Here is a 26,809-nt window from a genome sequence, read left to right as displayed (position 1 = left end):
ACCTGGCTGTAAAATGTGGCATCTACTGATTCACCTGCATCATAAATATTAAGCTTCAACCCTGGCTCCATGGGAGTGGTAGTAGGCTTGCAATCTTGCACGTTGAACTGATCCAAGAGCTTTTGCACATACTTGGATTGAGACATAATGATGCCACGTCTCTCTTGTATGAACTAGATCCCCAAATAAAAAGGTAACATGCCCAAATCTAACATGTCAAATGTAGCTTTCAATTCCGCTTTGAAATCTGCAATTTTTTCTTCGTTTGACCCTGTGAGCAGCATGTCATCTACATAAAGAATGATGACTAAAATATCCCCCTCATCCTTCTTGATGTAAAAGGTACTTTCAATTGGATTGTTATGAAGCCCCTTGCTAGTCAGAAAAGCATCAATTTTGGAGCACCATGTACATGGGGCTTGTTTCAGCCCGTACAAAGCATTATTCAACTTGCAAACTTTATGTGCATTATCCGAAATTTCAAAGCCAGGAGGTTGCTTGACATAAACCTCTTCCAACAAGTCTCCATTGAGAAAGGTTGTTTTTATGTCCAACTGATGTACATTCCAATCAAAATGTGCAGCCATACCAATAACCGATCTGATAGTGGTCATCCTGGAAGCCATGCCCTTCTTCTAAGCATAGCCTTTTGCAACCAACCGTGCCTTGTACCCTGTCAAATGGACCCATCTGACCTTCTTTTGACTTTGAAAACCCATTTGGTACCTATGGCATTCTTTCCTGGTGGCAAATCCAAAAGATTCCAGGTCTAATTTTTATCAATAGACTGCAACTCATCTTGCATGGCATTCATCCAATGCACATTGTCCTTGGCCTCTTCAAAAGTATCACGCTCTTCCTCATCACGAAGAGTACCTGCAAAACCTGATTCAACAGAAGGAGCCCCCCCTTCGTGTCTTGCTGCACTCTACAAGTTCTGCCAAGTAAAGGAGCATCAAGCCTACTCTCCCTGAGAGTTTGGAGCAGCCAATTCGAAACAGTTTTGGCTGTGTGTATTTCTGTAATCTCTTGCCTGACAGCATCTTCCACTGCCTATGGAGGAACTAAATCAGCCGGTGGCTGAATCGGGGCATGTGGAACAAGAGGAGCTTGCTGTAAATGCTGATTTTTAGTATGGATTTCAGATGCGGAACCCAAAGCAATGGGACGTAATCCCTCAAAAACATCATCTGATGTGGAAGAAGCTGGCATATTAAATTCAGCATGTATACGAATTTTTTGAAAAGATTACATCTCTGTTGACAAAAATCTTACGTGTTGCAAAATTGTAGAGACGGTAACCTTTGCTCTCTGCACTATACCCAACAAATATGCATTTAAGTGCCTTGTTTGATAGCTTATGTCAAAACTCAACAAGCACATGGGCATATGCAACACATCCAAAGACACAGAAATGTTCCACGGAAGGCTTTCTCCCATGCCAAACTTCATAGGAAGTCTTTGTCTTCAAAGCCTTAGTCGGAGCCCGCTCCAAAACATAGTTGGCAGACATGAGACCCTCAAGAAGCCAAAACCCGTGAGGCAACTTTTTGCTCGTGAGCATGCATCTATCCATCTCCCATAAGAGTTCTATTCTTCCACTCAGCTTTGCCATTTTGCTGAGGGGTCAACCTCACTGTAAGTTGATGTGTGATGCCTTTCTCATTCAAATAAGCCTCAAATGAGACATATACTCCCCCCCTCTATACGTGTGTAGTGTCTACACCTTGAGTCCTGTTTCATTCTCAACCTTTGCCACAAAGTGTCAAAAATGCCTAAACACATCTGATTTTTTCTTTAAACCATAGACCCAAGTGTAGTTTGAGTAGTCATCAATAAATGTGACATAATATAGATAACCACCCAATGTAGGAGTCCTCATGGGTGTAAACTACTCAGTGCTTTCTGACAACTTGGAGATAGGGAGTTACAAACTTTAGAATTTTATAATGTGCTCATGGATGCATTCTGTAAGAGATTGCATGAGAATGTGAGATCTGGAAAAGCTTGACAATTTGCTGAATATGTATGGCAATAAAGAGATATACACAATTTGAAATTTGCAAAACTTGCTAACAGTACACAAGTTGAGGGGCTAAGACGCCCCCCCCCCCCTTATCCAAGCTCACTTTATTTCGAGATACAAGACCAAGGTGCAATGCACCTCCCAAACTTTGAACTCTATGACCTAGACGGAAGACTTAGGAACACTGTAGAAAGAGATAAACAATAGAGAGAATGACTAGAACGGCTTCAGCTCCTAGACATCCCAATCCTCAAGGAAGAAGCCTGCAACAATCACCACTTCCATCCAACATTAGTTGCAAGACTAGTTATCTAGAAAGAGGGCAATAACAACATGAAAAAGTGTTGCAAATGAGACAAACTTGTAATTACAGACTCCCCTCATGACTTGACTCCTTTGAAGATGGAGTCTTTGATGCTTTTGGAGCCCCCCTTGGATGGGAAGAGTGAGAACAAGAGGCTGGAATGAGAACAAACAGCTCAGAAAAGAGGCCTGTAGGCTAGAGAGAGAAAATCTGAAAGGAGTGATGCTTTTAGAAAGAGAGTGTCACGGCTGCTCCCAGCTAGCAGATGGGAAAGAGATGTTGATGCTATCTCAAAAGTGCAGAGAAGAGGCTTTGGAGATGGAGTCTTTAATGCTTTTGGAGCCCCCCTTGGATGGGAAGAGTGAGAACAAGAGGCTGGAGTGAGAACAAACAGCTCAGAAAAGAAGCCTGTAGGCTAGAGAGAGAAAATCTGAAAGGAGTGATGCTTTTAGAAAGAGAGTGTCACGGCTGCTCCCAGGCTAGCAGATGGGAAAGAAATGTTGCTGCTGTCTCAAAAGTGCAGAGAAGAGGCTGATTTCTGCAGAGGGAAAGAACCTAAACTGTAGAGAGAGAATTTCTGCACAGTAGAGAGAGAAAGACTGGCAGAGGAGAGAGAAATCCTGCAACAAGAGAGAGGAGGACCTGGAGAGGAGTTGGCTGGTCCCAAAGGGTGGAGAAGTGGCTGCTGCATCAAGGGAGAGAGGGAGAGAGGCCAAAAACGAGTTTTTGTATGCAAGAATGGGAGGGGGAAGGCCCTGTTTTATAGACTGAGCCCCCCCTTCAGCCAAGGATAGGAGGAGGGACACTTGGCAGCTTGCATGGGGCTGCAGTGACAAGTGGTGCCATGGTCCATGCATGGCTCTCCACTTGTCCCACAGGCTGCCATGTGTCCCATGTGTTGACATGTGGCCATGCCACATGTCAAGGCTGCCACGTCATCATGCCACGCAGCAAAAACCCTAAAAATACAAAGTGGTCAGAATTCAATTTTGATTTCACGATCGGGTTCCTAACAGCTCCAGACCTGTAAGGAAAACAAGAAGATCAAGAAAGTTAATATCTATAGCAAGAAAGTGTGGAGAGGGAGGCTTCACCACCAGCGAATTTTCAATTTTCAATATGCAACATTGAGAAGACAGGGGGGGGACAGAAAAGGACAACCAGCATGCTTGAAGACCACTCCAAGCAGTAAACATGTGGATAATGTATCTATTTTTTCATCAGTACATTTCTGCAAACAAACAGGGACAAGTGTGATTTTGTGAAATGCCACGGGACCACTACTGCACCCTCATGATTGGCCACACACATTGGCCAAGATCTATGGATCGGTATTAGAGAGAGAAATCAGCTCTTACACTAAGGGGCATGGGCAGCGAGCATTGCGACATTCTGGTTTCCTGAGGTAGCATTCCACTCTTGATCATATAGTCACCCTACAGCCATCATCGAGGAGGCGAAATCGAGATCCCAAAAAGTCTATGGATGCTTTGTAGACTTATCATGCCCCAGTATGTAGAGGATAGACAGGTCTCACATGCACTGAGGATTGTCATTCAGGTGTCGTCCCATCACTTGAGGATCAAGGCAGGAAGAGCCATAGGCACACCTAAAGAGCAGCGGATATGCAAGCTATGCATACTAATAGAGGTGAAGACAGAGGAGTACTTCCTATGCACTTGCCCCATCTACTATGAGATCCGAGGACGGTACCACTATCTCTTTGAGGAGGGGACAGGTTCGGGCCACTCTCCTAGCTGTTCAACTTCCATGACCACCTTGGCTCTACGGTCCCCTCCAAGTAGAGGAGTCCCCACCACCATGTGGTAGCATGCACCTAGCACTACCACATGTGCCTAGTAACTAGTTGTTAATATCCTTATCACTTTTATAACATTTACCATGAATACCAAAACAAAAAGCGTTACAGTAGAAAAGCCAATGCAATTACCTTAACATAATAACATTGGAAAGAGGGAAGATGAATCATAGTACATGCCATAATACTACAGTTAGGGTTCCAACATGGCAAAAATAGGAACATCTGTAAGATCTTAGAGTCCCCACCACCATGTGGTAGCATGCACCTAGCGCTACCACATGTGCCTAGTTGTTAATATCCTTATCACTTTTATCACATTTACATATGTCTTGCAATATTTTCAGTCATACATTGGCATGAGCATTTGGATCCTATGCCCCTCAAGAAGAAACAACTATAAAAAAGACAAGGAAGGGTAAGATGCCTTTTGGTAGCACGAAAAGCATCCAATATGTTTCCTTCAATTCTCCAACAGATGCCCCCCCTCCTCCCCCAAAAAAAAGAAAAACAAGAAACTTGTGGAGAGGGTGGAACGGAGAAAGAAAGGCAACAAACCATAGGATTTTTTAAAGACACAAAAGGCATCCAAGAACCCTACAATGTAGGCTTTTGGAAGCTATTTAGAATGAGAAAATAAGAAAGTTATATTTTATAAATCATTGTGATTTAAGCAAAGATATTGAGAGAATCTTTAAGGAGCAACATTTGCTAAATTATGCTTGCTTGGACCAATATGGACATTGTATGCCTTCACATCGAATTGTGTGTCATGGCTTTCAAAAATCTTCGAAGGAAATAATTTGTATAAAAGACAAACATCATGATATTAAAAAACCCCAAAATCATTTGTAGACTGCCATTCTTGGATTAGATGAAATCTTATTAGTTTCGCTTAGTTGGTTTAGCCATTAGAAAGATCTATTTCAACATTTAAAAGCCTCTTTCTCTCCCATTTTCAGCTATGACTTTACTCTTAGCTACTTAAGAGATGTCTCCTAGCAAGATCAATAAGTCAAAAATATGCTCCCAATGACTAACCTTTGATTTGGGTCATGGACATGCTTCGCTTTCACCTTGGGTTGGCTATGTCCTCCTTACTTTATTTAAAAATAAATATATTTTATTTAAAATTTTAATTAGTCATGCGTTTCGATAATATGCCTATAACCTATGCAAATAGAAGCAAGTAAATGTCCTATAAATTGAAACAACATGAAAAGACAATCTTGAAATCAATCCTCCGTTCCAATCAATAACCACTTATCAAAGACACTCCTTGCGTTAATGATGACTTGCAATGAAACTAACGAGCTATTTGCAAGTTGCATGAGTCACTAAGGCCCTAGCCTAGTGAGATTTGATGGGCTGCATTGAATAGCTAGAGTACAATCTACAGGCAACAAAGAATTTAGGTTGTAGCGGAGATCTATAGGTAGTGTATACTCCACGACCTAGGTAAGTAGCAGAAGCCAAGACGGCCAACACGGGCATAGTCGTTGATGAGTGTGACGATTAACTTATGGAGAGGAGGAATAGCTGATGTCCAAAAAAGGGTCTTGGATGTTTGGCATTGGGACACTTGGGAAAAATATGGTTTGCAAGCATGCAAACCAGTACAAGCACTCGGGAATAATGGTTTGCAAGCATACAAACTAGCGAAAATATGGTTTGTAAGCATGCACAGCTAGTCCATGGAAAGAATTGTTTGTGTCAATAATGGCACTCTTATGATGTCATGCATGTGGGTGTGTTACCCACCAAAATTATTGAGTAAGAAAATTCAGTAAGTCCATGATGTTACTAGTGAATGCCGTTTCCTTCATAACATCAATGCAATGTTACGTGGGTACACTTGCAGGTTCACTTCATTAATTTGTGGGACCTTGCACATCTAGTGCACCTAAGGACAACAAAAATATGTATGTATAGTTGTTCAAAAAACTATTTTGTACTTGGTCGATAGGTTGCCTAGCATAGCCAAAATTGATATAATGCTATGATTGCCTACTTAGCTTTACAAATATTGTAATTTGAAATTTAGCTCGCATCTACACATATATGGGTAATAAAACTCCTTGCACACATTAATTGCATAATGATTGAAATATGCATTTGAAACATAGCATCTAAAAACAAACCTAAGACTATCATCAATACAAAGAACTCCCACCTTTCCTGAAGTCAATTGAAAGTCCCATGCAACTAGAGATCCTTCACAATCCACTATCACAATGACCTGCACAAAAGTACCACTTAGCTTATATTTGTGACCGCACCAAGGATATTTTAATGAAGTTATCAAACTTTGATGCTGTTATGCTTAAGCCAGGAAGTTCTCTCTTACAAGTGTTAAGGAGCTTGGCAAGAGAGACATGCACAAATCTTAAAAACAAGGAGTCCCACCACAAAGCTAACACAAGGAAGACTACAACTCAACATCATTAGCCACAAATGACCAGGATGTGCAGTAGGGGAGCTTAAAGCTGCCAAGCCCCAAGATCTGGGAGGTGACTCCTTATAAGGTGAGATCATGTGATAAACTCGGTCCTTCAATCAAGCAGAATGCTATCAACAGCTAATTTACCTTTCAAAACCTGACTACTACTCATTTAGCTTTCTAGGGACATCATCACATATATACCATTATAGGAATCCATTTTTTAGCATCTCTGCCACCAACTCTGTTTAAAAGGAAAGAGAGAGAGAGAGAGAGAGAGAGAGAGAGAGAGAGAGTTACTTCATGGGTTTTTCCTGTTGCAATGATGGTCTCTTTAAAGTCATCATCTTGTTGACTGCAAAATAGAGTTTTGATCTTATAAGATGAAATCCATAGTTCAAGTTATCTAGCAGAAAGTTCTTTTCTTTGGGTAAAAAAGATGTAATTAAGCGTTCAAAACATGTTAAAATTTATAAAACCCATTTTCTTGACTACACTTGGTAACCCGATCATCAATTCTATAATCCACTCAACAACCAATGCAACTCTATAATCCACTCAGCAACCAGTGCAAAGCTAACAAACAAATTTATGGTTATTCTTAGCTTACTTTTGTCACTTTTAATGCGGGCGCAACGGGCTTTGATTTTACCAACGTCCACTCAAAAACTAGAAACTTATTACAATAAACTACACACTTTTGAATATTTCAAGAGACTCGTATACATCAAACATTAAACATAGGGAAAGGAAGAAAAAAACACCAAAGAGAGAATCCAAGCAAATAGCAAACAGAAATGACGGAAGAGATACAAGAGGGGACAGAGAATGGGATGGAAAGAGGCACAACGTGACAATCAATTCTGGAAACAGACACAATGAAGTAATCCTTTTTGCTCACATTGCACATAAGCATATGAATTCTTGAGTCTCTCCATAGATTATGCTAAGGCATGGTTGGTTTAGGTCGGATACCTAAAGATTAGAGTCTCTAAGTGTGTCATATACGCTTTAGGTATGTTAGGTTTTAGGTACATTGGTTTTTTGTTTGATGGGTTTGCTTGTTTTTGTTTTTTCCCCCCGGGGGGGGGGGGGGGGGGGGGGGAGATGTGTAAAATTGTAATACAGTGCCTATTTTGTGTGAATCTACTCCCGTTCTCACTGCCTGCTCCTATCCTCCTTCGTACCCTGTTCGCTTTTATTGGCAGGCTTTGTCTACCAACTCTACTTTAGCCTTGGCTAACCTGAACCCACAAAGCCCCTTTTGGGCCTTGGGCAAGGCCTTGGGCAAGTCCTTACAGCCTTGCAAAGCAAACATTAATAGTGCAAGGCTGTATAAGGCAAGCAGGATGCAGCATTAGGTTATATGTGAGAAGGCTGCAACAGGGTTCTGAATGAATTCTGGCATCATTTACAACTTCGAATGGAGTGCTTTCCCTTTTTGGCTGATGTTTTTTAACTTTCAGACATAGTTTTCCGATCCAATATTTACGATTTCAAGCTCGATCAATTGTTGGCCACTTTTGGCTTGGTGGTTGTGGACTTTGGGCAACTGGAAAGAGACAAACAAGCAAATAAACAAAACTAAATTAACAAACCTGAATAAACAAATAGATTAACAAAGTTGTGGAAGAGAGATGGAATGCGAAATGTGGAATGCAGGATGAGGAAAGAGAAGAGAAGAGGAAATACAAAAAAGAGAGGGAATGCAAAATGCAAAATGCGAAATGTGAAAAAGAGAAAGAATCGGACCACCGAAAAGAGATGGAATGCTTAATCCGAAAAAGAGATGGAATGTGGAATGCGAAAAACTGATCGAATGTGGGATGCGGAAGAGAAGAGGGAATGTAGAAAAGAGATGGAATGCGGAATGCAGGCTACAAAAGAGCGTGGACATCTACATTTCTAGAAACTCGTGTTGGATGCAATGTGCTATGTTTTTAGAATCTGGTTCCAGCTACCAACCATCTTATCATTATAGCACTATAGTATGTACTATGCACATAAGTTGTATCTCTACCAATGTATTTACATTAGACAGTAGATGTGTGTGTGTGTGTGTGTGTGTGCACGCGCGCATGCTTGCTACCTTTCTAGAAACTCGTGCTGGATGAAGTGTGCTATGTTTTCAGAATCTGGTTCCAGCTACCAAAATCTTATTATTATAGCACTATGGTATGTACTATGCATCTAAGTTGTATCTCTATTATCCAATGTATTTACATTGGACAGTATATATGTATATACTGTCCAATGTGTCACAGGGATGTGATTTTTGTTGTGCAAATAAACCCATGGACACTTAAAAACCCCCAAGGCGCACTCACTAATTCCTAGGTGCACCCACTAGACCCAAATGCGAGGGGCAAGGCAAGGTTTAAAGGGGTCATAAAGTTGGGCCCAAAAGAACCCAAAGTGTGTCATTGGTAGGAGGGTTAGAGGCTTTAATGAGCCACGTGGCAGTCCCAAAAGAGCATGTGGTTCCACTTGTTGACTTTCTCTCTCTAGCTAGTTTTTCTCTCACTAGCCCTTGGACTTTGATTGCACCTTGGAGTTTCAACATGATTACGTACGGAATTTCTCTGGTTTGCTCTCTCATGCAAAAGAGCATGGACATTTACATTTCTAGAAACTCGTGGTGGATGCAATGTGCTATGTTTTTAGAATCTGGTTCCAGCCACCAACCATCTTAGCATTATAGCACTATAGTATGTACTATGAACATAAGTTGTATCTCTACAAATGTATTTACATTAGACAATATGTGTGTGTGTGTGTGAGGGGGGGGGACACACACTCACCTGCCACTCAAGACAATACCACTCATCGTTCTCACATGATCCCCACTGAGCTTCGACATTGGGAAGATATGCTCTCATCCCTACATGCAGAAGATCTATGGCTCTCAACAAGGGACAAAGATATGGGTTATACATATCATCACAATGCATTTACTCATTACTGGGATCGACTTGACAGATGGTATTTGCTGCATGCTCAGCAGTATGCTGATTTTACATGTACACTATGGGTTGATCATTCCCTCTTGCTATCTGATCACTTTCCAGTATGCTTGACACTATCTATAGCAAGCCTGACAGATGATATGCCTTTTTTGGGTCATCGACTGCTCCATGTTAACAGTGCTTATTTGCTGCATCAGCAATTTCAGAACATGGTGAGAGTGGCTGTCCGTCCCCTCCTCTCACATGCTCAGGAGGATATGGATTTTGCTTGGGTCAGTCTTGCTCATCGCTTGCAGGCTGTTATTCAAGATTATGGACACAGCTACATGGGTAACCTTAGGCTCAAGCTGAAATGGGCTCAATCTCACAAGCAGCAAATGGATGCAATCAGTTCTCATAGACAGCTTACCTCTTCTGAACAAGATTCTTGTGCTTATGCGGTTCATATCATTCACCAAAATGATCTTCGCAAATTAAAGAAGTGGCAAATCCGAGCTCGCATGAAACCCCTTTTGGATAAGGGCTGTTCCTCCAAGGCCTTTTTTAAAGGTCTCCACGCGGATAGGCGAAAGGAGGATATTTACAGGATCAAGAAAGATGATGGCACCTGGACCACTTCCAAATCAGAATTGGAATTGCAATGTTCTAGTCATTTCCAGCATCTCTTTTCTCTTCAACCTGATCATTTAATACAAGTGAATGCAGCTAGGTCTCAATTTCTTATGCATGTCCAGCCCATATTGTCTCGGGAACAGGCTCATGCATTGGAGCAGCCTTTTATGCTTAGTGAACTGGATAATGCTTTGAGTCATCTACGTAAAAGCAGCTCTCCTGGTTGGGATGGTTTGACTGTCGAATTTTTCCGTGCATTTTGGGGTGATCTCAAGAACACTCTTCTTCTAATGATCAATCATGCTTGGGCAGAACAATCTCTTCCTCCATCCTGGAAACATGGCCTGGTCAAATTGATTCCCAAAAAAAGGTTGTGTGAGACGATGGCTGATTGGCGGCCTATATCTCTCATGCCTGTTATTTACAAACTCATCGCTAAAATGATTGTCCTCAGGGTTCGCTTCCTTTTGCAAGCAGGACTTCATCCTAGGCAGTATGGGTTTGTCCCCAGAAGGCAGATCACTGACAATATCTCCAATGCTTTGCTTGCGATTGAGTATGCCAAATATTCTAAACAAGATGTTCTCATTCTGCAAGTAGACATTGCGAAAGCATTTGATACTGTCCATTGGGATTTTATTTCTCTGACTATGCATAAATTGGGATTTGGCCCTCGGCTCGTCCATATTATCTACTGGCTCTATTCTCAGGCCACGGCGCAGTGCCTGCTTGGTGGTGGATTGTCAAGAACTTGGACTATGACCCGCTCAGTGAGACAGGGATGCCCTCTTAGTTCCTTACTGTATGCCATTGCTACCCATCCGTTACTGTTGCACATGGACTATCTTGCAGACACAGGACAGCTTCATGGCTTGCAAATTCCAGGGGCACAATCATTTCTTGCACAGGCATATGCTGATGATTCATACTTTATGCCCAGGAATTCTCAAAGTGACCTTTCTCATTTGATGCATGCACTGAATGACTTTGGTATAGCTGCTGGACTGCATATCAATTTTCAGATATCAAAACTTCTAGCTAAGAAAGAAGCTGATTGGCATGTACTTCTCTGGCCAGGCCACATTATCTCTTCCCATACTATTGTGAGGCATCTAGGCTACCCCATTGGTTGGAATATCACTCCGCAACACCAGCTCAAATGGGTGCTTCAAAAGATCAACAAGAAGCTGGAATACTGGCATTTGTCCACATGGCCTCTACATGTTCGACTTCGGATAGTACACTCCATCATTATGGCATATGTGCAATTCTATTTGCCTCTTCTTCCCTGGTCTATTAAGCAGTTGGCTTCCTATATGTCACAGGCTATGGAGATATTTTGGAAAAGCAAATCTCACAAAAAGGCTTTGCAGCTACTCCCAATGCAGTCTATTTGTTCACCCAAGACTCATGGGGGGCTGAATATTATCAATCTCCAGGTTCATATGTTGGCAAGAAAGAGCACTATGATTGCTGATTTCTTTCAGCAAAAACAGCCATGGGCTATTATGTTAGCAGCTATGTGTGGAAACATGACCTCCCATGCATATGGGCATTGGATTACAGATCACTGGGAAGCAGTCATGACCACATTTCACGGGAAAATTCCTGGTTGCCCTGTTTCTACTGCTTTTATTCATGATTGGAAGAGAATTCTTTCATATGCTAAATGGATAGGTGCTTCTTCTCATCATGGTAATTCTTTTCGCTTGGAAAGCATCCATTGGAGCAAGGTGTTTGAATCGCCTCTCGCTCTACAGGCACCTATTAAAGCATACAATCTCATGAAATTGGGCATAAGACTTGTTGGCGATGTTGTGGATCAACAAGGATGTATGCTTTCATTTCCACAAGCTTGCAGGACATTCTCCTTGGGACTGCATCATAGGTCCATTTGGAAAACACTTTCAACTATGTTGCAGCCATTTATTCTGGTTCCTCCACTGTTTGTACAGGACAGATTACTGGACTGGAATTTGACTTCCTTACCTCCTGCTACGCATACGCTTTCAATGCATAATCTGACCTCCTCGAAGGTCTACAGATTTCTTCTTCCACCGCCATGGATTGACAAGCATGCCAACACTCTTTGGAACTTGGATAGGCCTTTATCTTGGTAGCAATCACGACTCATGAAAATCTGGAAAGCCAAATTGCCATTAAAACAAAGGCTTTTCTTTTGGAGATGTATAGTGGGAGCTTTTTCCATTGCGGTGAAATTGGCAGCACGTCGCATTGCTCCCTCTTCCTGCCCCCGTTGCTCTCATCACCGCGAGACAGTTCCTCACCTCTTATGGTCTTGCCCACACTCTCGCATATTGATCACTCATGTTTCCCATTTGCTGCGGCTTCGGTTTCCCTCTATCCGATTTGGGAAACTCTTCTGGATGTTTGGATGCTTCTCATCTCAGATGTCTCCATTCCTCCTCTTCTTTCACTGGACCCGCTTTTGGGTACTATGGACCATTTGGACACAGAGACTGCATTCCAGGATGGGTCAACAGTTTTCTCAGACATATATTTCTTCAGAATGTCTCTCAAGCAATCCTTATATGATAGTTTTGTTGCAAGAGACTTGGATGCTACTAGCCTTGAAGTGTTTTCTCACTGTTTTTGAGTTCTTTCATTGGGCTCTCCTTTGGAGTCTAATGTCATGTACATTGATTTTATGTTAATATAGTCATCTGCTTTCACCAAAAAAAAAAAAAAAAAAGTGTGTGTGTAAAATACGTTTCTAGAAACTCGTGCTGGATGAACTTTGCTATGTTTCAAAATCTGGTTCCAACTACCAAACATCTTGTCCTGGACGAGGGATAGGTGTGAGGGTGGAGCTAGCCCCTCTTCCAAGGACAACAGATACGGTTGTTCTGGCCTCTTTTGATTTCCATTTCATTTCTACAATCTTTAGTGATCCCAATTTTTCTTTGTTTGCTTTCTTTAAGCGTTCTCTGCAGCAATCTTTCTTTGATTGCTTGCAGACTCGCCAAATAGTTCAGGATGTATATTTGGGACATTCGACGGGACACAAGACAAGTTGGAAGCATCGACTTTTGTGCAACAATTTGATGCCACCTATGCTGGTGGGAACTTCACGGAGTCATCAAAGGTCAGAAAGGCAGCCACATTTCTCAAGGGCAATGCACGCCAATGGTGGACTAATTTGCTCTTGCAAGGTAGAGCCCCTACCACTTGGGTTGAGTTCAAGCAAGTCTTTTCATATGCTTGGCTCACCACCACTTTTGAAGTGGATATAATGACAGCATGGCACAAGCTGGATGCCGCTAGCTGTAAGAAACTGGAAGAGTACAATAAAATTTTTTGGAAAGCCTTGCTGTCCGTGAGTTCTTACAGGCGTGTGAAGCTGTCCAAACAGATCAAGAAGTATTATTGTCGGCTGCCAAAGGAAATCTGGGACTACTGCACCAAAACCTAAGTCTCCAATATGTCTCAGTTGATAGAAAATGCCACTACAATATATGCCCTCTTGCAAGGGAAGGCTTCGGGCTTCAAGGGAAGCAACCAAGAAGCACTAAAGTTTAGGGGCAAGCCAGTAGGGAGGCCATAAACATTTCAGAAAATTTGAGCAGCCCATCAAGTCTAGATTTGTTGCAGGACAGAAACGAGGATCGCCTCAACAGAAGTTGTCAAAGGAAGAGAAGAAGGCCCTCTATGACGCCAACAAATGTTTTATATGCGAGGAAGAGGGCCACCGAGCACATGAATGCCCAAACAGAAAGAGGAAGTTTCCCTCGTCGGATTAGAGTGAGAACAAGGGAGAAAAGAAGGATGACCACAAGGGTAAGAAGCCCAAACCCACTACTGGTCTTATGCCCGATGTCACTGGAGCCATACAGGATGTGGATGCCACAAAGTTATGCCGAGTGTGGGGCAAAATCCATGACCAGACCGCTTTGTTCTTCTTTGATCCAGGTGCAAGGGCCAATTTCATATCACCAGAGCTGGCTGGAAAATTGGGCATAAAGGCAAAAGAGATGGGGCCACTATGACACAGATATGGCTTGCCCAAGGCACAGTGAGTCAGTTACACAGGTTATTGGGAAGCTCCATATGCACATTCAAAGCTACGTGGACACTAAGGAGTTCTATATTATGCCGTTGAATGGGTGATGATTTGCTGGGTATACCTTGGTACCACAGGAAGGGAGCACCTTTGGATGCCAAAAATATAACTTTTACTTTGACTCACCTGGTGAAAACTTAGGTTTTGAATGCTAAACTCAAGGGAGAATCTATTCCAATTGTATTGGCTTCGGCCATTTCAAATGTCATGAAAAAGCATCTTTCTGCGTACTTGGTTTTTGCAACTGAAAAACAACCAGCAAAAGAAAACTCTAATTTTTATAAGCCGGATAAAGAAAGGACAGATTTCCATTTTCACTTTCATGAATGTTTTTCTGACTCCCTACCACAAGAAATCCCTCCAGAACGCCCTAAGGAGCACGCCATAGATGTAATTCCAGGTAGCAGCCCGCCAAACAAGCCTCCTTACAAGGTTAGTACAGCTGAGCAAGAGGAGATCATGAACCAGGTAAAGGATCTCTTGGAGAAGGGGCTGATTGAGCCCAGCTCCTCTCCCTATTGCTCACCGGTCTTGCTCGTGCAAAAGAAGGATGACTCGTGGAGAATGTGGATAGATTATAGGGCTCTAAATAAGATAACCATTAAGAACATATTTCCAACACCCAGGATTGATGATATCTTGGATAGGTTAGAGGGGTCTGCAATGTTCAGCCGGATAGATTTGAAGAGTGGCTACCATCATATCAGAGGATGTGCATAAGACAGCTTTCACGACCACATTTGGCGTGTATGAATTTCTCGAGATGCCATAAGGATTGACAAATACACTTGCCACCTTCAATCGGATGATGGACAGAATCTTCACAGTGGAACATTCTTTGATGACATCATAGTGTTCTCTAAGAATGAGGCTGAGCACAAAGAGCACTTGGCAACTCTTTTTGAAAAGCTCCAGAAGCATAAGTTGCTGGTTAATGCTAAGAAGAATGAAATTTTCATGCACGAGGTCCACTTTTGGGGCACATAGTATCTAAGGATGGAGTCAGGATGGAAAAGTGGAAGCCATAAGGAATTGGCCACCGTTGAAAAACATCCACAAAGTACGGAGCTTTCTTGGCTTATGTTCGTACTACAGGCGGTTCATCCGCTATTTTGCTGAAATAGCATTGCCCTACAGAAGAAAGGAGTTTCTTTCAGATGGGGTACTAAGGAAATAGCAGCTTTCGAAGAGCTTCAGGAGAAGCTATGTTCCGATCCTGTTATTATCTTCCCAGATCTACGTAAGCCTTTTGTTGTCCTGTGTGATGCCTGTGGGAATAGCATAGAAGGAGTGCTTATGCAGGACGATAGAGTGGTTGCATACGAGAGCAAGGTACTCACTGATGCTGAAATGAATTTCGGGATATATGAGAAAGTCATACATGCTCTTTCTAATTGGAAACATTACCTCTTAGGTGCTGATTTTTATGTCCAGACAAATCACCAATCCTTGAGATACTTTCTCACTCAGAGAACGTTGTCAGAAAAACACATGCGGTGGGGCAAACTTCCTTTCAATGTTTCATTTTCAAACTGTGCATGTTCCTGGCAAGAAGAATGTTGTCGCAGATGCACTTTCCAGGAAGTCATGCCCCGATGTAGTATCAAAGAAACCACAAGTTTCAGCTGTCACTATTGCATACCACAGTGAACTTGATTCCATGAAGGATCAGTATGCCAATGATGATGATTTTGCAAGGATTTAGGATCAGCTGGTTGAGGGCCATCAGCATGAGCGCTATATGCTTAAGGATGGATTCCTGATGATGCATGGCAGACTTTGTGTCACAAAGCAGTTGAGGCCAAAGGTTTTGGTGGAGAGTCTTGCCCCACCATATGTAGGACATCAAGGGAAGCCACAATCAAAGGTGTGGAGCACCACTTCTACTGGCCGACTTTAAGGAAAGATATTGAGGCTTATGTGAAGACATACATCACTTGTAGCTGGTTTGCTACAGCCATTGCCTATTCCGGATAGACCCTGGCAAAGCATTGCCATGGATTTCATCTTCGATCTGCCTCGTACACCATCAGGACATGATGAAATTTGGACCATAATTTGCAGATTTAGCAGACATGCCCACTTTATTCCAGTGTGGAAAAAAATTACAGCACATCAGATGATGAGATTAATCATGTCTCATTGTGAGGTGGGAGTGAGAGAAAGAGAGAGCACACCGACACACACAGTAGACACAAGAGTGTGGGGATAATGAAGTATGTGTGTACCTCCCCAAGCACACAGTCAACCTTTTATATCAATGGATAAGGTTACAACACTAAGTACACCGTACTTAGTGTACTTAGCAATAAAAGTACTAACTGTACTTAAGTGTACTAACTGTACTCGGGTGGCCATAGTGCCTTTACCCAACAACCTCCCACTTAAAGGCAATATGCCCTCAAGTAAAAATAAATGAGAAAAATACAGCATATACACAATGGAGTACATGGCCAAATGAGGCTCAACCTATACCCATCAACTGTCGACAGTGTGCAAACCGCTCTGCAGGCAAGCCTTTTGTCAACAAATCTGCTGGATTGTCATCCGTGTGAATCTTGACAAGCTGAATCAGCTTATCATCTATTACCTCTCTAATGAAGTGATACTTCACATCAATGTGCTTCGTCTTTGCATGAAAGACAGGATTGTGTGCCAACTGAATAGCACTCTGACTGTCACAATGCAACAATGGAATATCACCTGTAATGCCCAAGTCTCCCACTAGCCGAGATAGCCATAAGGCCTCCTTGCATGCCTCTGTGGCTGCAATATTTTCAGCTTCCGTGGTAGACAAGGCTATGCACTGCTGCATCCTTGACATCCATGACACTGCACCTCCAGTGAATGTATAAACATAACCGGTAGTAGACTTCCGGTTATCTGGATGACCAGCATAATCTGAATCCACATAACCATGCACCTTTGCATCCTGCTTGCCAAAGCATATGCACAACTCCTGTGTGCCTTTCAGGTATCTCATGATACCTTTCACTGCATTCCAATGCTTCTTGCCTGGATTTGCCATATACCTGCTAACCACTCCCACTGCAAACGCAATATCAGGTCTGGTAGCAACCATGGCATACATGAGACTGCCACAAGCTAAAGCATACGGAATCTTGGCCATTTCAGCCCTATCAGCATCTGACTGTGGGCTATCCATTGCACTGAGTTTCACATATGGAGGCAATGGAGAACTAAGGGTCTTCCCCCCTTCCATATGAAACCTGTGCAATACTTTGCCAATATACTCGGTCTGAGACAAATACAACAAACGCTGTCCCCTGTCTCTCCGTATCCGCATTCCCAGTATGTGATTTGCATCACCAAGGTCCTTCATATCAAAGGCCTCATGCAATCTTTTCTTAAGGTCATCAAGCTCCTTACGAGCTTTACCAGCAATAAGCATGTCATCCACATATAAAATGAGAATGATTAAGCTGCCATTTGCAGCCCTTTTGGTATATAAGCAGTGATCGACATCACTTCTCCTGAAACCTTGGGACTTCATGAAGGTATCAAATTTCTTATACCATTCCCTTGGTGCCTATTTCAGCCCATAAAGGCTCTTCTTAAGCTTGCATACAAGTGACTCCTTGCCCTTGACTGCAAATCCCTCTGGCTGCTGCATGTAGATCTCCTCATGAAGATCACCGTGAAGAAAGGCTGTCTTCACATCCATTTGGCATAATTCCAAATTCTCACATGCAACCAAAGCAAGTACAATCCTGAGTGTGGTCATCTTAACCACTAGAGAAAAGATCTCATCAAAATCGACACCATACTCCTGCTTAAAGCCCTTGGCAACCAACCTAGCTTTATACCTTGGCTTAGCTCCAAGTGTGACTTTCAATCTATGCACCCACTTGCATGGCAGTACTTTCATGCCCTTAGGCAACTGCACCAATTCCCAAGTACCATTTTTATGGAGACTGTCCATTTCAGACTTCATGGCTAGTTCCCATAGCCTTTTATCATGCATTTGCACGGCTTCCTTGTAACAGGAAGGTTCTCCACAGTCTATAAGCATAATAAAATCTGCCCCTGGAACAAATCTGTCTGGCTGCCTCATTTGTCGAGTGGACCTTCGGACCCATTGGTCTTGCTGTCCAGCCTGCTGCTCACCTAAAACAGGTGGCTGCTCCAGTAGAGCAGGCTGCAGAATTATGCCTGGGAGATCTTCCAAAGGTGGTATATCCTGTAGGACATCTTCCGCCACTGCGGGCTGTCCATTTGGACCTGCATCATGCATTGGCTGATTACGCTGCTGTTGTGGCTGATTTGCAGCCTGTGAAACCGGATCGTGGGTGTAGGACAGCTATTACCACTCATAAACGACGGAATTTATGCTCTCAAAAGCTCTCCCTCACTCCCTCTCTCTGAAGATGCACTAGGGCCCAGGACAAATCGTCAGGCTGGACCCCCCCGAAGGTCTTTATTCATCAGAGAAAATCTGTTACAGAAGTTCAGCGTAGAGCTATCTGGTAAATCTCCACATTACAAAACGTGAATAATCCACTTTATTACAAGAGCTTCAAGCTCAATTCAAATTGGCAACATGCCACTTGTCTAGAATCTAAACTAAGTCCTATTACATGCCACTAAGGGCTATTCTGGAGTCTTCAAAGCTCTCGGTCACACGAACCGCCTCCTAGATGCTTGTCAGGCTCCCATTACGCTTAGGAAAAATAATCCTTCCTAGTACCTGCAACAATTAATTAAAGCGCACCACCATGGTACCCATTAATTGTTAGCGCTTTACATGCAAATAACACATTGTGGACTAATCCTAGTCACGGTGGGCGTCCCCACTGAACACATGTGCACATCTAAACAAATATATATACAAATAAATATATATATTCTCTGGTTGACCGGAGTCAACACTCTTGATTATAATTAAAGAGCTTTGACCAAAGGTCAAGGCGCCTTAAGTATAGCCAAGTCTCTCCAACCGAAGTTGGCACATCTTGGTTAACCGGGGTTAACCCTCTTGGCGCATGCCAAGTCTTGTTGACCGAAGTCAACACTCTCTAATCGCAGTCAGGTTTACTTGACTAGAGTCAAGTATCTTTGACCGTAGTCAATCCTTTGACCATTAAAATAACTCTTTGACTGTAATTAACACATTTAAGACTCTTTAATTATGATCAAATAAATGGTCAACTATACTTTGACTTCGGATATTTACATTGTGGTGACATCCCCTTGCCTTCTATTCAGTTGACCTCAACTGAAAAGCTTCCTTGTAAACATCCAAAAGCTGTGGATAATCGGATAACATGTCTTCGTCGATCCACTTGGCATCTAATGCCGTATAATTCTTGAATTCTACAAGATACCTGTAAAACTCCTTACCCTGAGGGCCTTTACGTACAGTATGGTACACAATTTGCTCTGGCTGAAGGACTTCCTCCAGCTCATCCACTTCTGGTGGATTTTCTGATACTGGTTCTGTAGGCTCTGGTCCCTGAAATTTCTTTAGAAGACTCACATGGAATGCATTGTGAATCCTCCAATGCTCTGGCAATGCTAATCTGTATGCAACTTCATTTATTCTGTCTGTAACCCTGAAAGGGCCATAGTATCTCAGAAATAACTTTGCATACACTTTCTGTTTGCCTTTAAACTTGCGGAGCCTAACTTTTTCAAACCTCAAAAGTACCCAATCCCCTTCCTTGAGATCTAATTGTCTCCTATGCTTATCTGCAGCTCCTTTAAGCTGTCTGGAGTTGGCTGTAAGCTGTCTGGAGGTCTCTCACAAACTGATCAGCTGCAAATATTTCATCTTTGGTCCTCAATATAGGTGGCAAAATCACCTTCCCATATATGACTTCAAAAGGGGCTTTCCCTGTAGAGCTATGTACTGTATTATTGTAAGCAAACTCTACTAACGGTAGGTACTTTTCCCAGTCTGAACTTTGGTCACCCACGTAGCATTTCAGCATATCCAAAATTGTAGAATTTGCTACTTCACTTTGACCATCTGTCTGGGAAAGAAGAAGAAAAATTCAGATTCGTCCCCATGTTATCAAATAAAGCTCTCCAGAATAGACTGGTCATTCTGGGATCTCGATCACTAACAATGGACTTAGGCATACCGTGATGTTTAAAAATTTGTGCCATGAAAAGCTTAGCCATATGATCTGCCTTTATGGTTTTGCGAACCCGAATGAAATGAGCTTGTTTGCTGAATCTATCAATGATAGTCCAAATCCCATCATTCCCTGACTTTGATCTCGGCAAATCAAAAATAAAGTCCATTGTAATACTTTCCCATGGTGCCTGAGGCACAGGAAGAGGCATAAGTAGGCCAGGTGCCTTCCGTCTATCATACTTCATTTTCTGACACGTAAGGCATTCAGTAACAAACTGATGTATATCTTTCCGCATTCCTGGCCAAAAGAAATACCTCTCTAGTGCTAGAGTTGTTGCTGTAATTCCTCTATGTCCAGCATAGGGAGGTGCATGGCATTCCCCCAAAATCTTTTTCCTCATCTCCTGGGTGATGCATAGGCAATCATCTTTCAGGGAATAGTGACTGGTGGATTGCCCCTCTTGCATTTGCTGTAAAATTTCACCAAAATCAGAATCATGGGCATATTGCTCCCTCATGCCTTCCAGGTCTTGATGATAAGCAATAGTCACATTATTGACCTGGGGTCTTCGGGACAAGGCATCTGCCACTCTGTTCCGAATTCCTGGAGTATGGACAATCTGAAAATGATACATTGACAGCATGTTTGCCCATTTCATATGCTTCTCGGAAAGCTTGGTCTGAGTCAAAAAGTATCTCAGACTTTGGTGATCTGTTTTGACACTAAAATCTGCACCCAAAAGATAGTGTTTCCATGTATGAATGGCATGAATTACAGCCAATAACTCTTTCTCATAGATTCCTAGATATCTTTCTGCATCCCGAAGTCGCCTGCTTTCATAGGCTACTACATGACCATTCTGATGCAATGCAGCCCCAACACATTCTCCACAAGCATCGCAATCAACATCAAAAGACTGATAAAGATCCGGGACTACCAGAATAGGCTCTGTAGTCAACTTCTCCTTGCGTGTATTGAATGCTTTCTTCTGTGATAATCCCCATGTGAAGGCTGCATTTTTCTTAGTAAGGTTATGTAATGGAGCTGCGATATCAGCAAAATGTCTGATAAACCTTCTGTAGTAAGAACACAGGCCTAAGAAGCTTCGAACTTCATGCACAGTTTTCAGCTCTGGCCATTCCTGAATGGCACGGATCTTCGCTGGATCCATTTGTATCCCATTCTTGGATATTATATGCCCCAGATAGTGGATTTCTTCCAAGAAGAATTCACTTTTCTTGCTGTTTGCGTAGAGCTGATGATTTCTCAGCTCTTGAAACACTATAGCAAGATGTTCTCTATGCTCTTCTTCTGTCTTAGAAAAAACTAAGATATCATCAAAGACAGTACCCGTAAAATGTCTGTACTTCCGGAAGATGCGATCCATCATTCTATTGAATGTGGCTGGAGCATTTGTCAACCCAAAAGGCATCACTAAGTATTCATATAACCCGAATGTAGTGCGGAATGCTGTCTTGTGCACATCCTGAGGCTGTATCCTCACTTGGTGGTAGCCACTCTTTAAGTCTATCCTGCTGAAAACTGAAGCTCCATTTAACTGATCCAGGACATCATCAATGCACGGAATAGGGAATCTATTCTTGATGGTCATTTTGTTCAGTGCGTGATAATCGACGCACATACGGAATGAACCATCTTTCTTCTGTACTAATAGTACAGGGGAACAAAAAGGAGACGAGCTGGGCTGAATCAACCCTTTGGATAGCAAGTCCTGTACCTGAGCCATAATCTCCTCTCTCTGAGTCGCACTGACTCTATAAGGTGGTCTGTTTGGTGGCTTACTACCAGGCATTAACTCTATCTGATGATCTTCTGGTCTCTCTGGGGGTAACTCCCCTGGCAAAACATCAGAAAAGCAATCTTTAAAGTTTACAAGAAACTGAAACTTATCTTTGTCTGCATCATTCATTTCAGCATGCATATCATTCTCTTTTTCTTTTACAAAAACCATGTACGCAGAAATTGCAGACTTTATTGCTTTACCGCATGAAACATCAGATACAATGGGGATAGTGTCCCCTTTATTCCTGGCAATTAAACGCTGATTTTTTCCTCTATGCACAAACTCCAGCACTCTTTCAGGAAGAGTCAACTTCACTGCCTTGCGGTGAAACCAAGGCATCCCCAAAACTACATCATAATGTTTCAGTGGAGAAATGAAGAAGTCTTCCTGATCCACATAACTCTGAACATGAAAACAGAGCTTCCCTATCAAGGGAGTAACTGGCACAGGATTCCCACAAAACATTTGATCGGCATCCAAAGCCCTGCCTAACTCTTCCGTCTTTATTCCCAGCCTCAGGGCTAGATCCTCTGATATGAAATTATCAGTAGCCCCTGGATCAAATAAAATTAGCGCTTGCTGGTCTCTAACTTTGCCCCATGATAGCAGCAATTCTCGTTCTTCTGGGTTCAAAGCATGACCCAGTATATCAGGAATTCCCCCCGCCATTGGCTTTTGTGGTCCTCGTGGCTTCTCTGCCTCTTTTCCCTTTGAAGTTGAAGGCTTTTCTGGGCACTGGGCAGCCACATGCCCCTCTTTACCGCACCTGAAGCATTATCCATCTCTACGGAATTCCGCTATCTATTCAGGGGTAAATAGAGATTTGCCCTTATAAGTCTTTGAAAACTGAGTACCCCTCGGCTTCTGAGGCTGAAATCCTTTCTTTTCAGCCTTGGGATACTCTTTCTTTTCTGATTTTGGAAAATCATTTTTCTTTTTATCAGCACGTCCTGCATGCAAGGATGGCACTGTAGATGGATCTTGTAGCGGCACAAGACTCGCTACTGAAGCTGAATGCATAAGGTCTTGAATATTCTTTGCCCCCAAAGCATTCACTACTGCCTGAATTCTTGGAGTGAGACCTGCTCTGTACTTTCTCATTTGGGTGCCTTTGGAGATCTTTTTGAAAGGTGCAACCTGCAAATAAGCATCCCAAAACTTTTGGTTGTACCCATCCACTGTATCTCCTGCATCCATGTGCAAGCTGTCCCAGTCTTGAAGAACATGGTCTCTAAACTGTTTAGGCATAAACTGCTGGTAGAAGGCTTTCTTGAAGTCCTTCCACTTCCTTGGGGCTGACCCATCTGTGGTCTGTGCACTCCACCATGCACTAGCCGTTGCTGTCAAGTGTAAACTGACCATTCTTAACTTGGAGGATTCTGAAAATTTTTCTGTACCGAATGCAGCATCAAACTGTCTGATAAACTGCAATGCTTTGTCTATATGACCATACTGTCCATTGTAGGTCATAAACTTGACAGATTTTCCTCCCTCTTTAAATTCCTTGGTCTCTTTGGAAGACTTTCTCTTCCTAGACTTCTTGTGTTTTCTTCTTTTCCTGGATGGTTTATCTGATAAGGAAGAAGAAGATACAGAAGTCGAACTCGAGATAGACGGTGATGGACTAGGAGATCGGTGATGATGCCTCGATCTCTTTTTACTATGGGACCGTCTCCTATGAGATCTATGAGATCTCTCTCTCTCAGGCTGTACACGAGAGTGTGCCTCTGGCATTGGCACGTCATATACTGGATTAGGCATAGCTTCTACTTGAAACAAATGCTGAGCCCTGGGATCCCTTTTGAGATTTTCCAGCTCTTGTATACGAGTGCGTACCATCTGTTCAAATTCTTGTTGAGTTTGCGGCACATTTCTCTGTCTTGGATATACATCCCTATCTTGTGAATCCCACTAGATAGGTGATTGATCCATATTCTGAGATCTGCAGATTTCTCACACCGTGTAGGTAACTGATGCACACTACCTTTGCTTTTCCAACAGAAAAAGTACCTCAACAAGAGGTTTTTTGCATTCACAATCTATGCCAGTACTGGCTGTCAGCTCAAGGCATATACCCACACAGTTGCCAAAGCATCAACAACTATATTGCCCTTTTCTGGCTGCTGCAGATGGCTTCAAAAGGCATCTGTTTTTTTTTCCCTCTTTTTACTCCTCAAAGGCATGCATACTCTTTTTCTGCAAATCTCTGATTTCTCTGTTTTCTCTGTTTTTCTGCTACTTTTCTGACAGTAAAAGTCTGACAAATAAGTGAAAATTTCTAGCAGAAACAGTCTCTGCAACTGTTCTTTTTTTTTTTCTTTTTTTTTGTGGAAAAGAACAGTAACCAGATGGAGTAACTGGCTAGTTACTCTAACCAGACTGACTGGTTCTGGTCTGGTCAGTCTGCAACTGGACTAACTAGACTGGTCACAGTCTGGTTGCAGTAACCAGACTGGTCTGGTGGGGTCAAGTTAACTAGACCTCTGACCAGAGTTAACTAACCAGAATTAATTTAACCACTGGTTTGCCACATGTCAGTGCCACATCAGCTTTCTGTCAGCCCTGCCACATCAGCACCTACCACGTGTCGAAGCCACGTCAGCAACTGCGCTGTCTGCCACGTGTCATTGCCACGTCATCTGCTGAGCTGTCTGCCAGCATGGACTGCCACGTCATCAGGCCTACTACTCATCTGCCACGTCAGCGTCAGCACGTGCATGCCACGTCAGCTGGACCTGCTGGCTGCCACATCAGCGTCGGTCAAGCCTGCCACCTCAGCAAGAGCCTAAGGTTCCAAACCTTGGCTATGCACTGGTCGTCGTCGTGCGTCGCTGGCTCGTGCAAATAGCTAAAGGTTATACGAGACGCCAATGCGTGATGATCTCCGAAGAACCTTCCGCCACAATAATGATATGTTCACAGCAAGATAGTTTTCATCGCTAGCTCGTCATATGGCGCAGAACTTGTGCGTGAAGATCACCCAACGCTGGAGCTCCCCGTCGCCGACCATCGCCTCATGGCGTTATCTGGCTCTGTCAATCCGATTGACTGCGTCTGTATTTATTTTTGTATAAGCCCTCGATTTTCCTTCACCGCTCCATCGCAGGGTCTTCCTTTGCTCTTGGAGATTCGCCTGCACGCTCAACAGTAACACCGTTCCTTAATCGCTCCCGCCTTGGAAGGAGATGTATTGCTCATATTTCATACGTTACTCTTCTGCAACAATCTCTCTTGCTCAGATCGTCTCTGCCTAGAAAGACAAAGAGCCTACGCTCTGATACCAATGAAACCGGATCGTGGGTGTAGGACAGCTATTACCACTCATAAACGACGGAATTTATGCTCTCAAAAGCTCTCCCTCACTCCCTCTCTCTAAAGATGCACTAGGGCCCAGGACAAATCGTCGGGCTGGACCCCCCCGAAGGTCTTTATTCATCAGAGAAAATCTGTTACTTAAGTTCAGCGTAGAGCTATCTGGTAAATCTCCACATTACAAAACGTGAATAATCCACTTTATTACAAGAGCTTCAAGCTCAATTCAAATTGGCAACATGCCACTTGTCTAGAATCTAAACTAAGTCCTATTACATGCCACTAAGGGCTATTCTGGAGTCTTCAAAGCTCTCGGTCACACGAACCGCCTCCTAGATGCTTGTCAGGCTCCCATTACGCTTAGGAAAAATAATCCTTCCTAGTACCTGCAACAATTAATTAAAGTGCACCACCATGGTACCCATTAATTGTTAACGCTTTGCATGCAAATAACACACTGTGGACTAATCCTAGTCACGGTGGGCGTCCCCACCGAACACATGTGCACATCTAAACAAATATATATACAAATAAATATATATATTCTCTGGTTGACCGGAGTCAACACTCTTGATTATAATTAAAGAGCTTTGACCAAAGGTCAAGGCGCCTTAATTATAGCCAAGTCTCTCCAACCGAAGTTGGCACATCTTGGTTAACCGGGGTTAACCCTCTTGGCGCATGCCAAGTCTTGTTGACCGAAGTCAACACTCTCTGACCACAGTCAGGTTTACTTGACTAGAGTCAAGTATCTTTGACCGTAGTCAATCCTTTGACCATTAAAATACCGTAATTAACACATTTAAGACTCTTTAGTTATGATCAAATAAATGGTCAACTATACTTTGACTTAGGATATTTACATTGTGGTGACATCCTGCCTGAATTGTACAGGATGTCCCGAGTCATCAATGTCAACCTCTAAAGCATCAGAAGGCTTATCTTCTGCCTTAAACATACATGACTCATCAAATAAGACATCATTGCTGCGTATTAGCTTCTTATTCACAGGATCCCATAGGCGGTAACCCATCTCACCACTGTCACCATATCCAAGAAAAATGCATTTAAGAGACTTAGGATCAAGCTTGCTGCGATCTTCTCTGCGTATATGCACGTACGCAGTGCAGCCAAAGACCCTCAAGTGCTTATAGGAAGGAAGTTTTCCTGTCCAAAGCTCCTCTCGCACTCTGCCATCCAGTCTTTTATTTGGTGACCTATTGATGAGGTGTACTGCTGTTTTTACAGCCTCAACCCAAAATCCATGAGGTAAAGCAGCATGTGACATCATAGAGCGGGACTTTTCCTGTATGGTTCTATTCATACGCTCTGCCGTGCCCATCT

General features: G+C 42.8%; 1 protein-coding gene across 1 annotated transcript in view; it reads right to left on the bottom strand.

Moving 5' to 3' along the window:
• The window catches only part of LOC147906312 (uncharacterized), a 92,746-nt gene that overhangs the window by 30,946 nt on the left and 34,991 nt on the right, over positions 1-26,809 (bottom strand). The window contains exons 10-11 of the mRNA XM_087377962.1: positions 6,890-6,944; positions 6,323-6,388 (exon numbers count right to left, since the gene is read on the bottom strand). Of these exons, the coding sequence (XP_087234088.1) occupies positions 6,323-6,388; positions 6,890-6,944 (121 nt within the window). The remainder of the gene's footprint in view (positions 1-6,322; positions 6,389-6,889; positions 6,945-26,809) is intronic.

The sequence above is a fragment of the Dipteris shenzhenensis genome, chromosome 1 (genome assembly GCF_047967505.1).
Source record: "Dipteris shenzhenensis isolate YYH24624 ecotype China chromosome 1, Dip_SZ_1.0, whole genome shotgun sequence".
NCBI classification, from domain to species: Eukaryota; Viridiplantae; Streptophyta; class Polypodiopsida; order Gleicheniales; family Dipteridaceae; genus Dipteris; species Dipteris shenzhenensis.
This window is presented reverse-complemented; position numbering and strand designations above follow the sequence as displayed.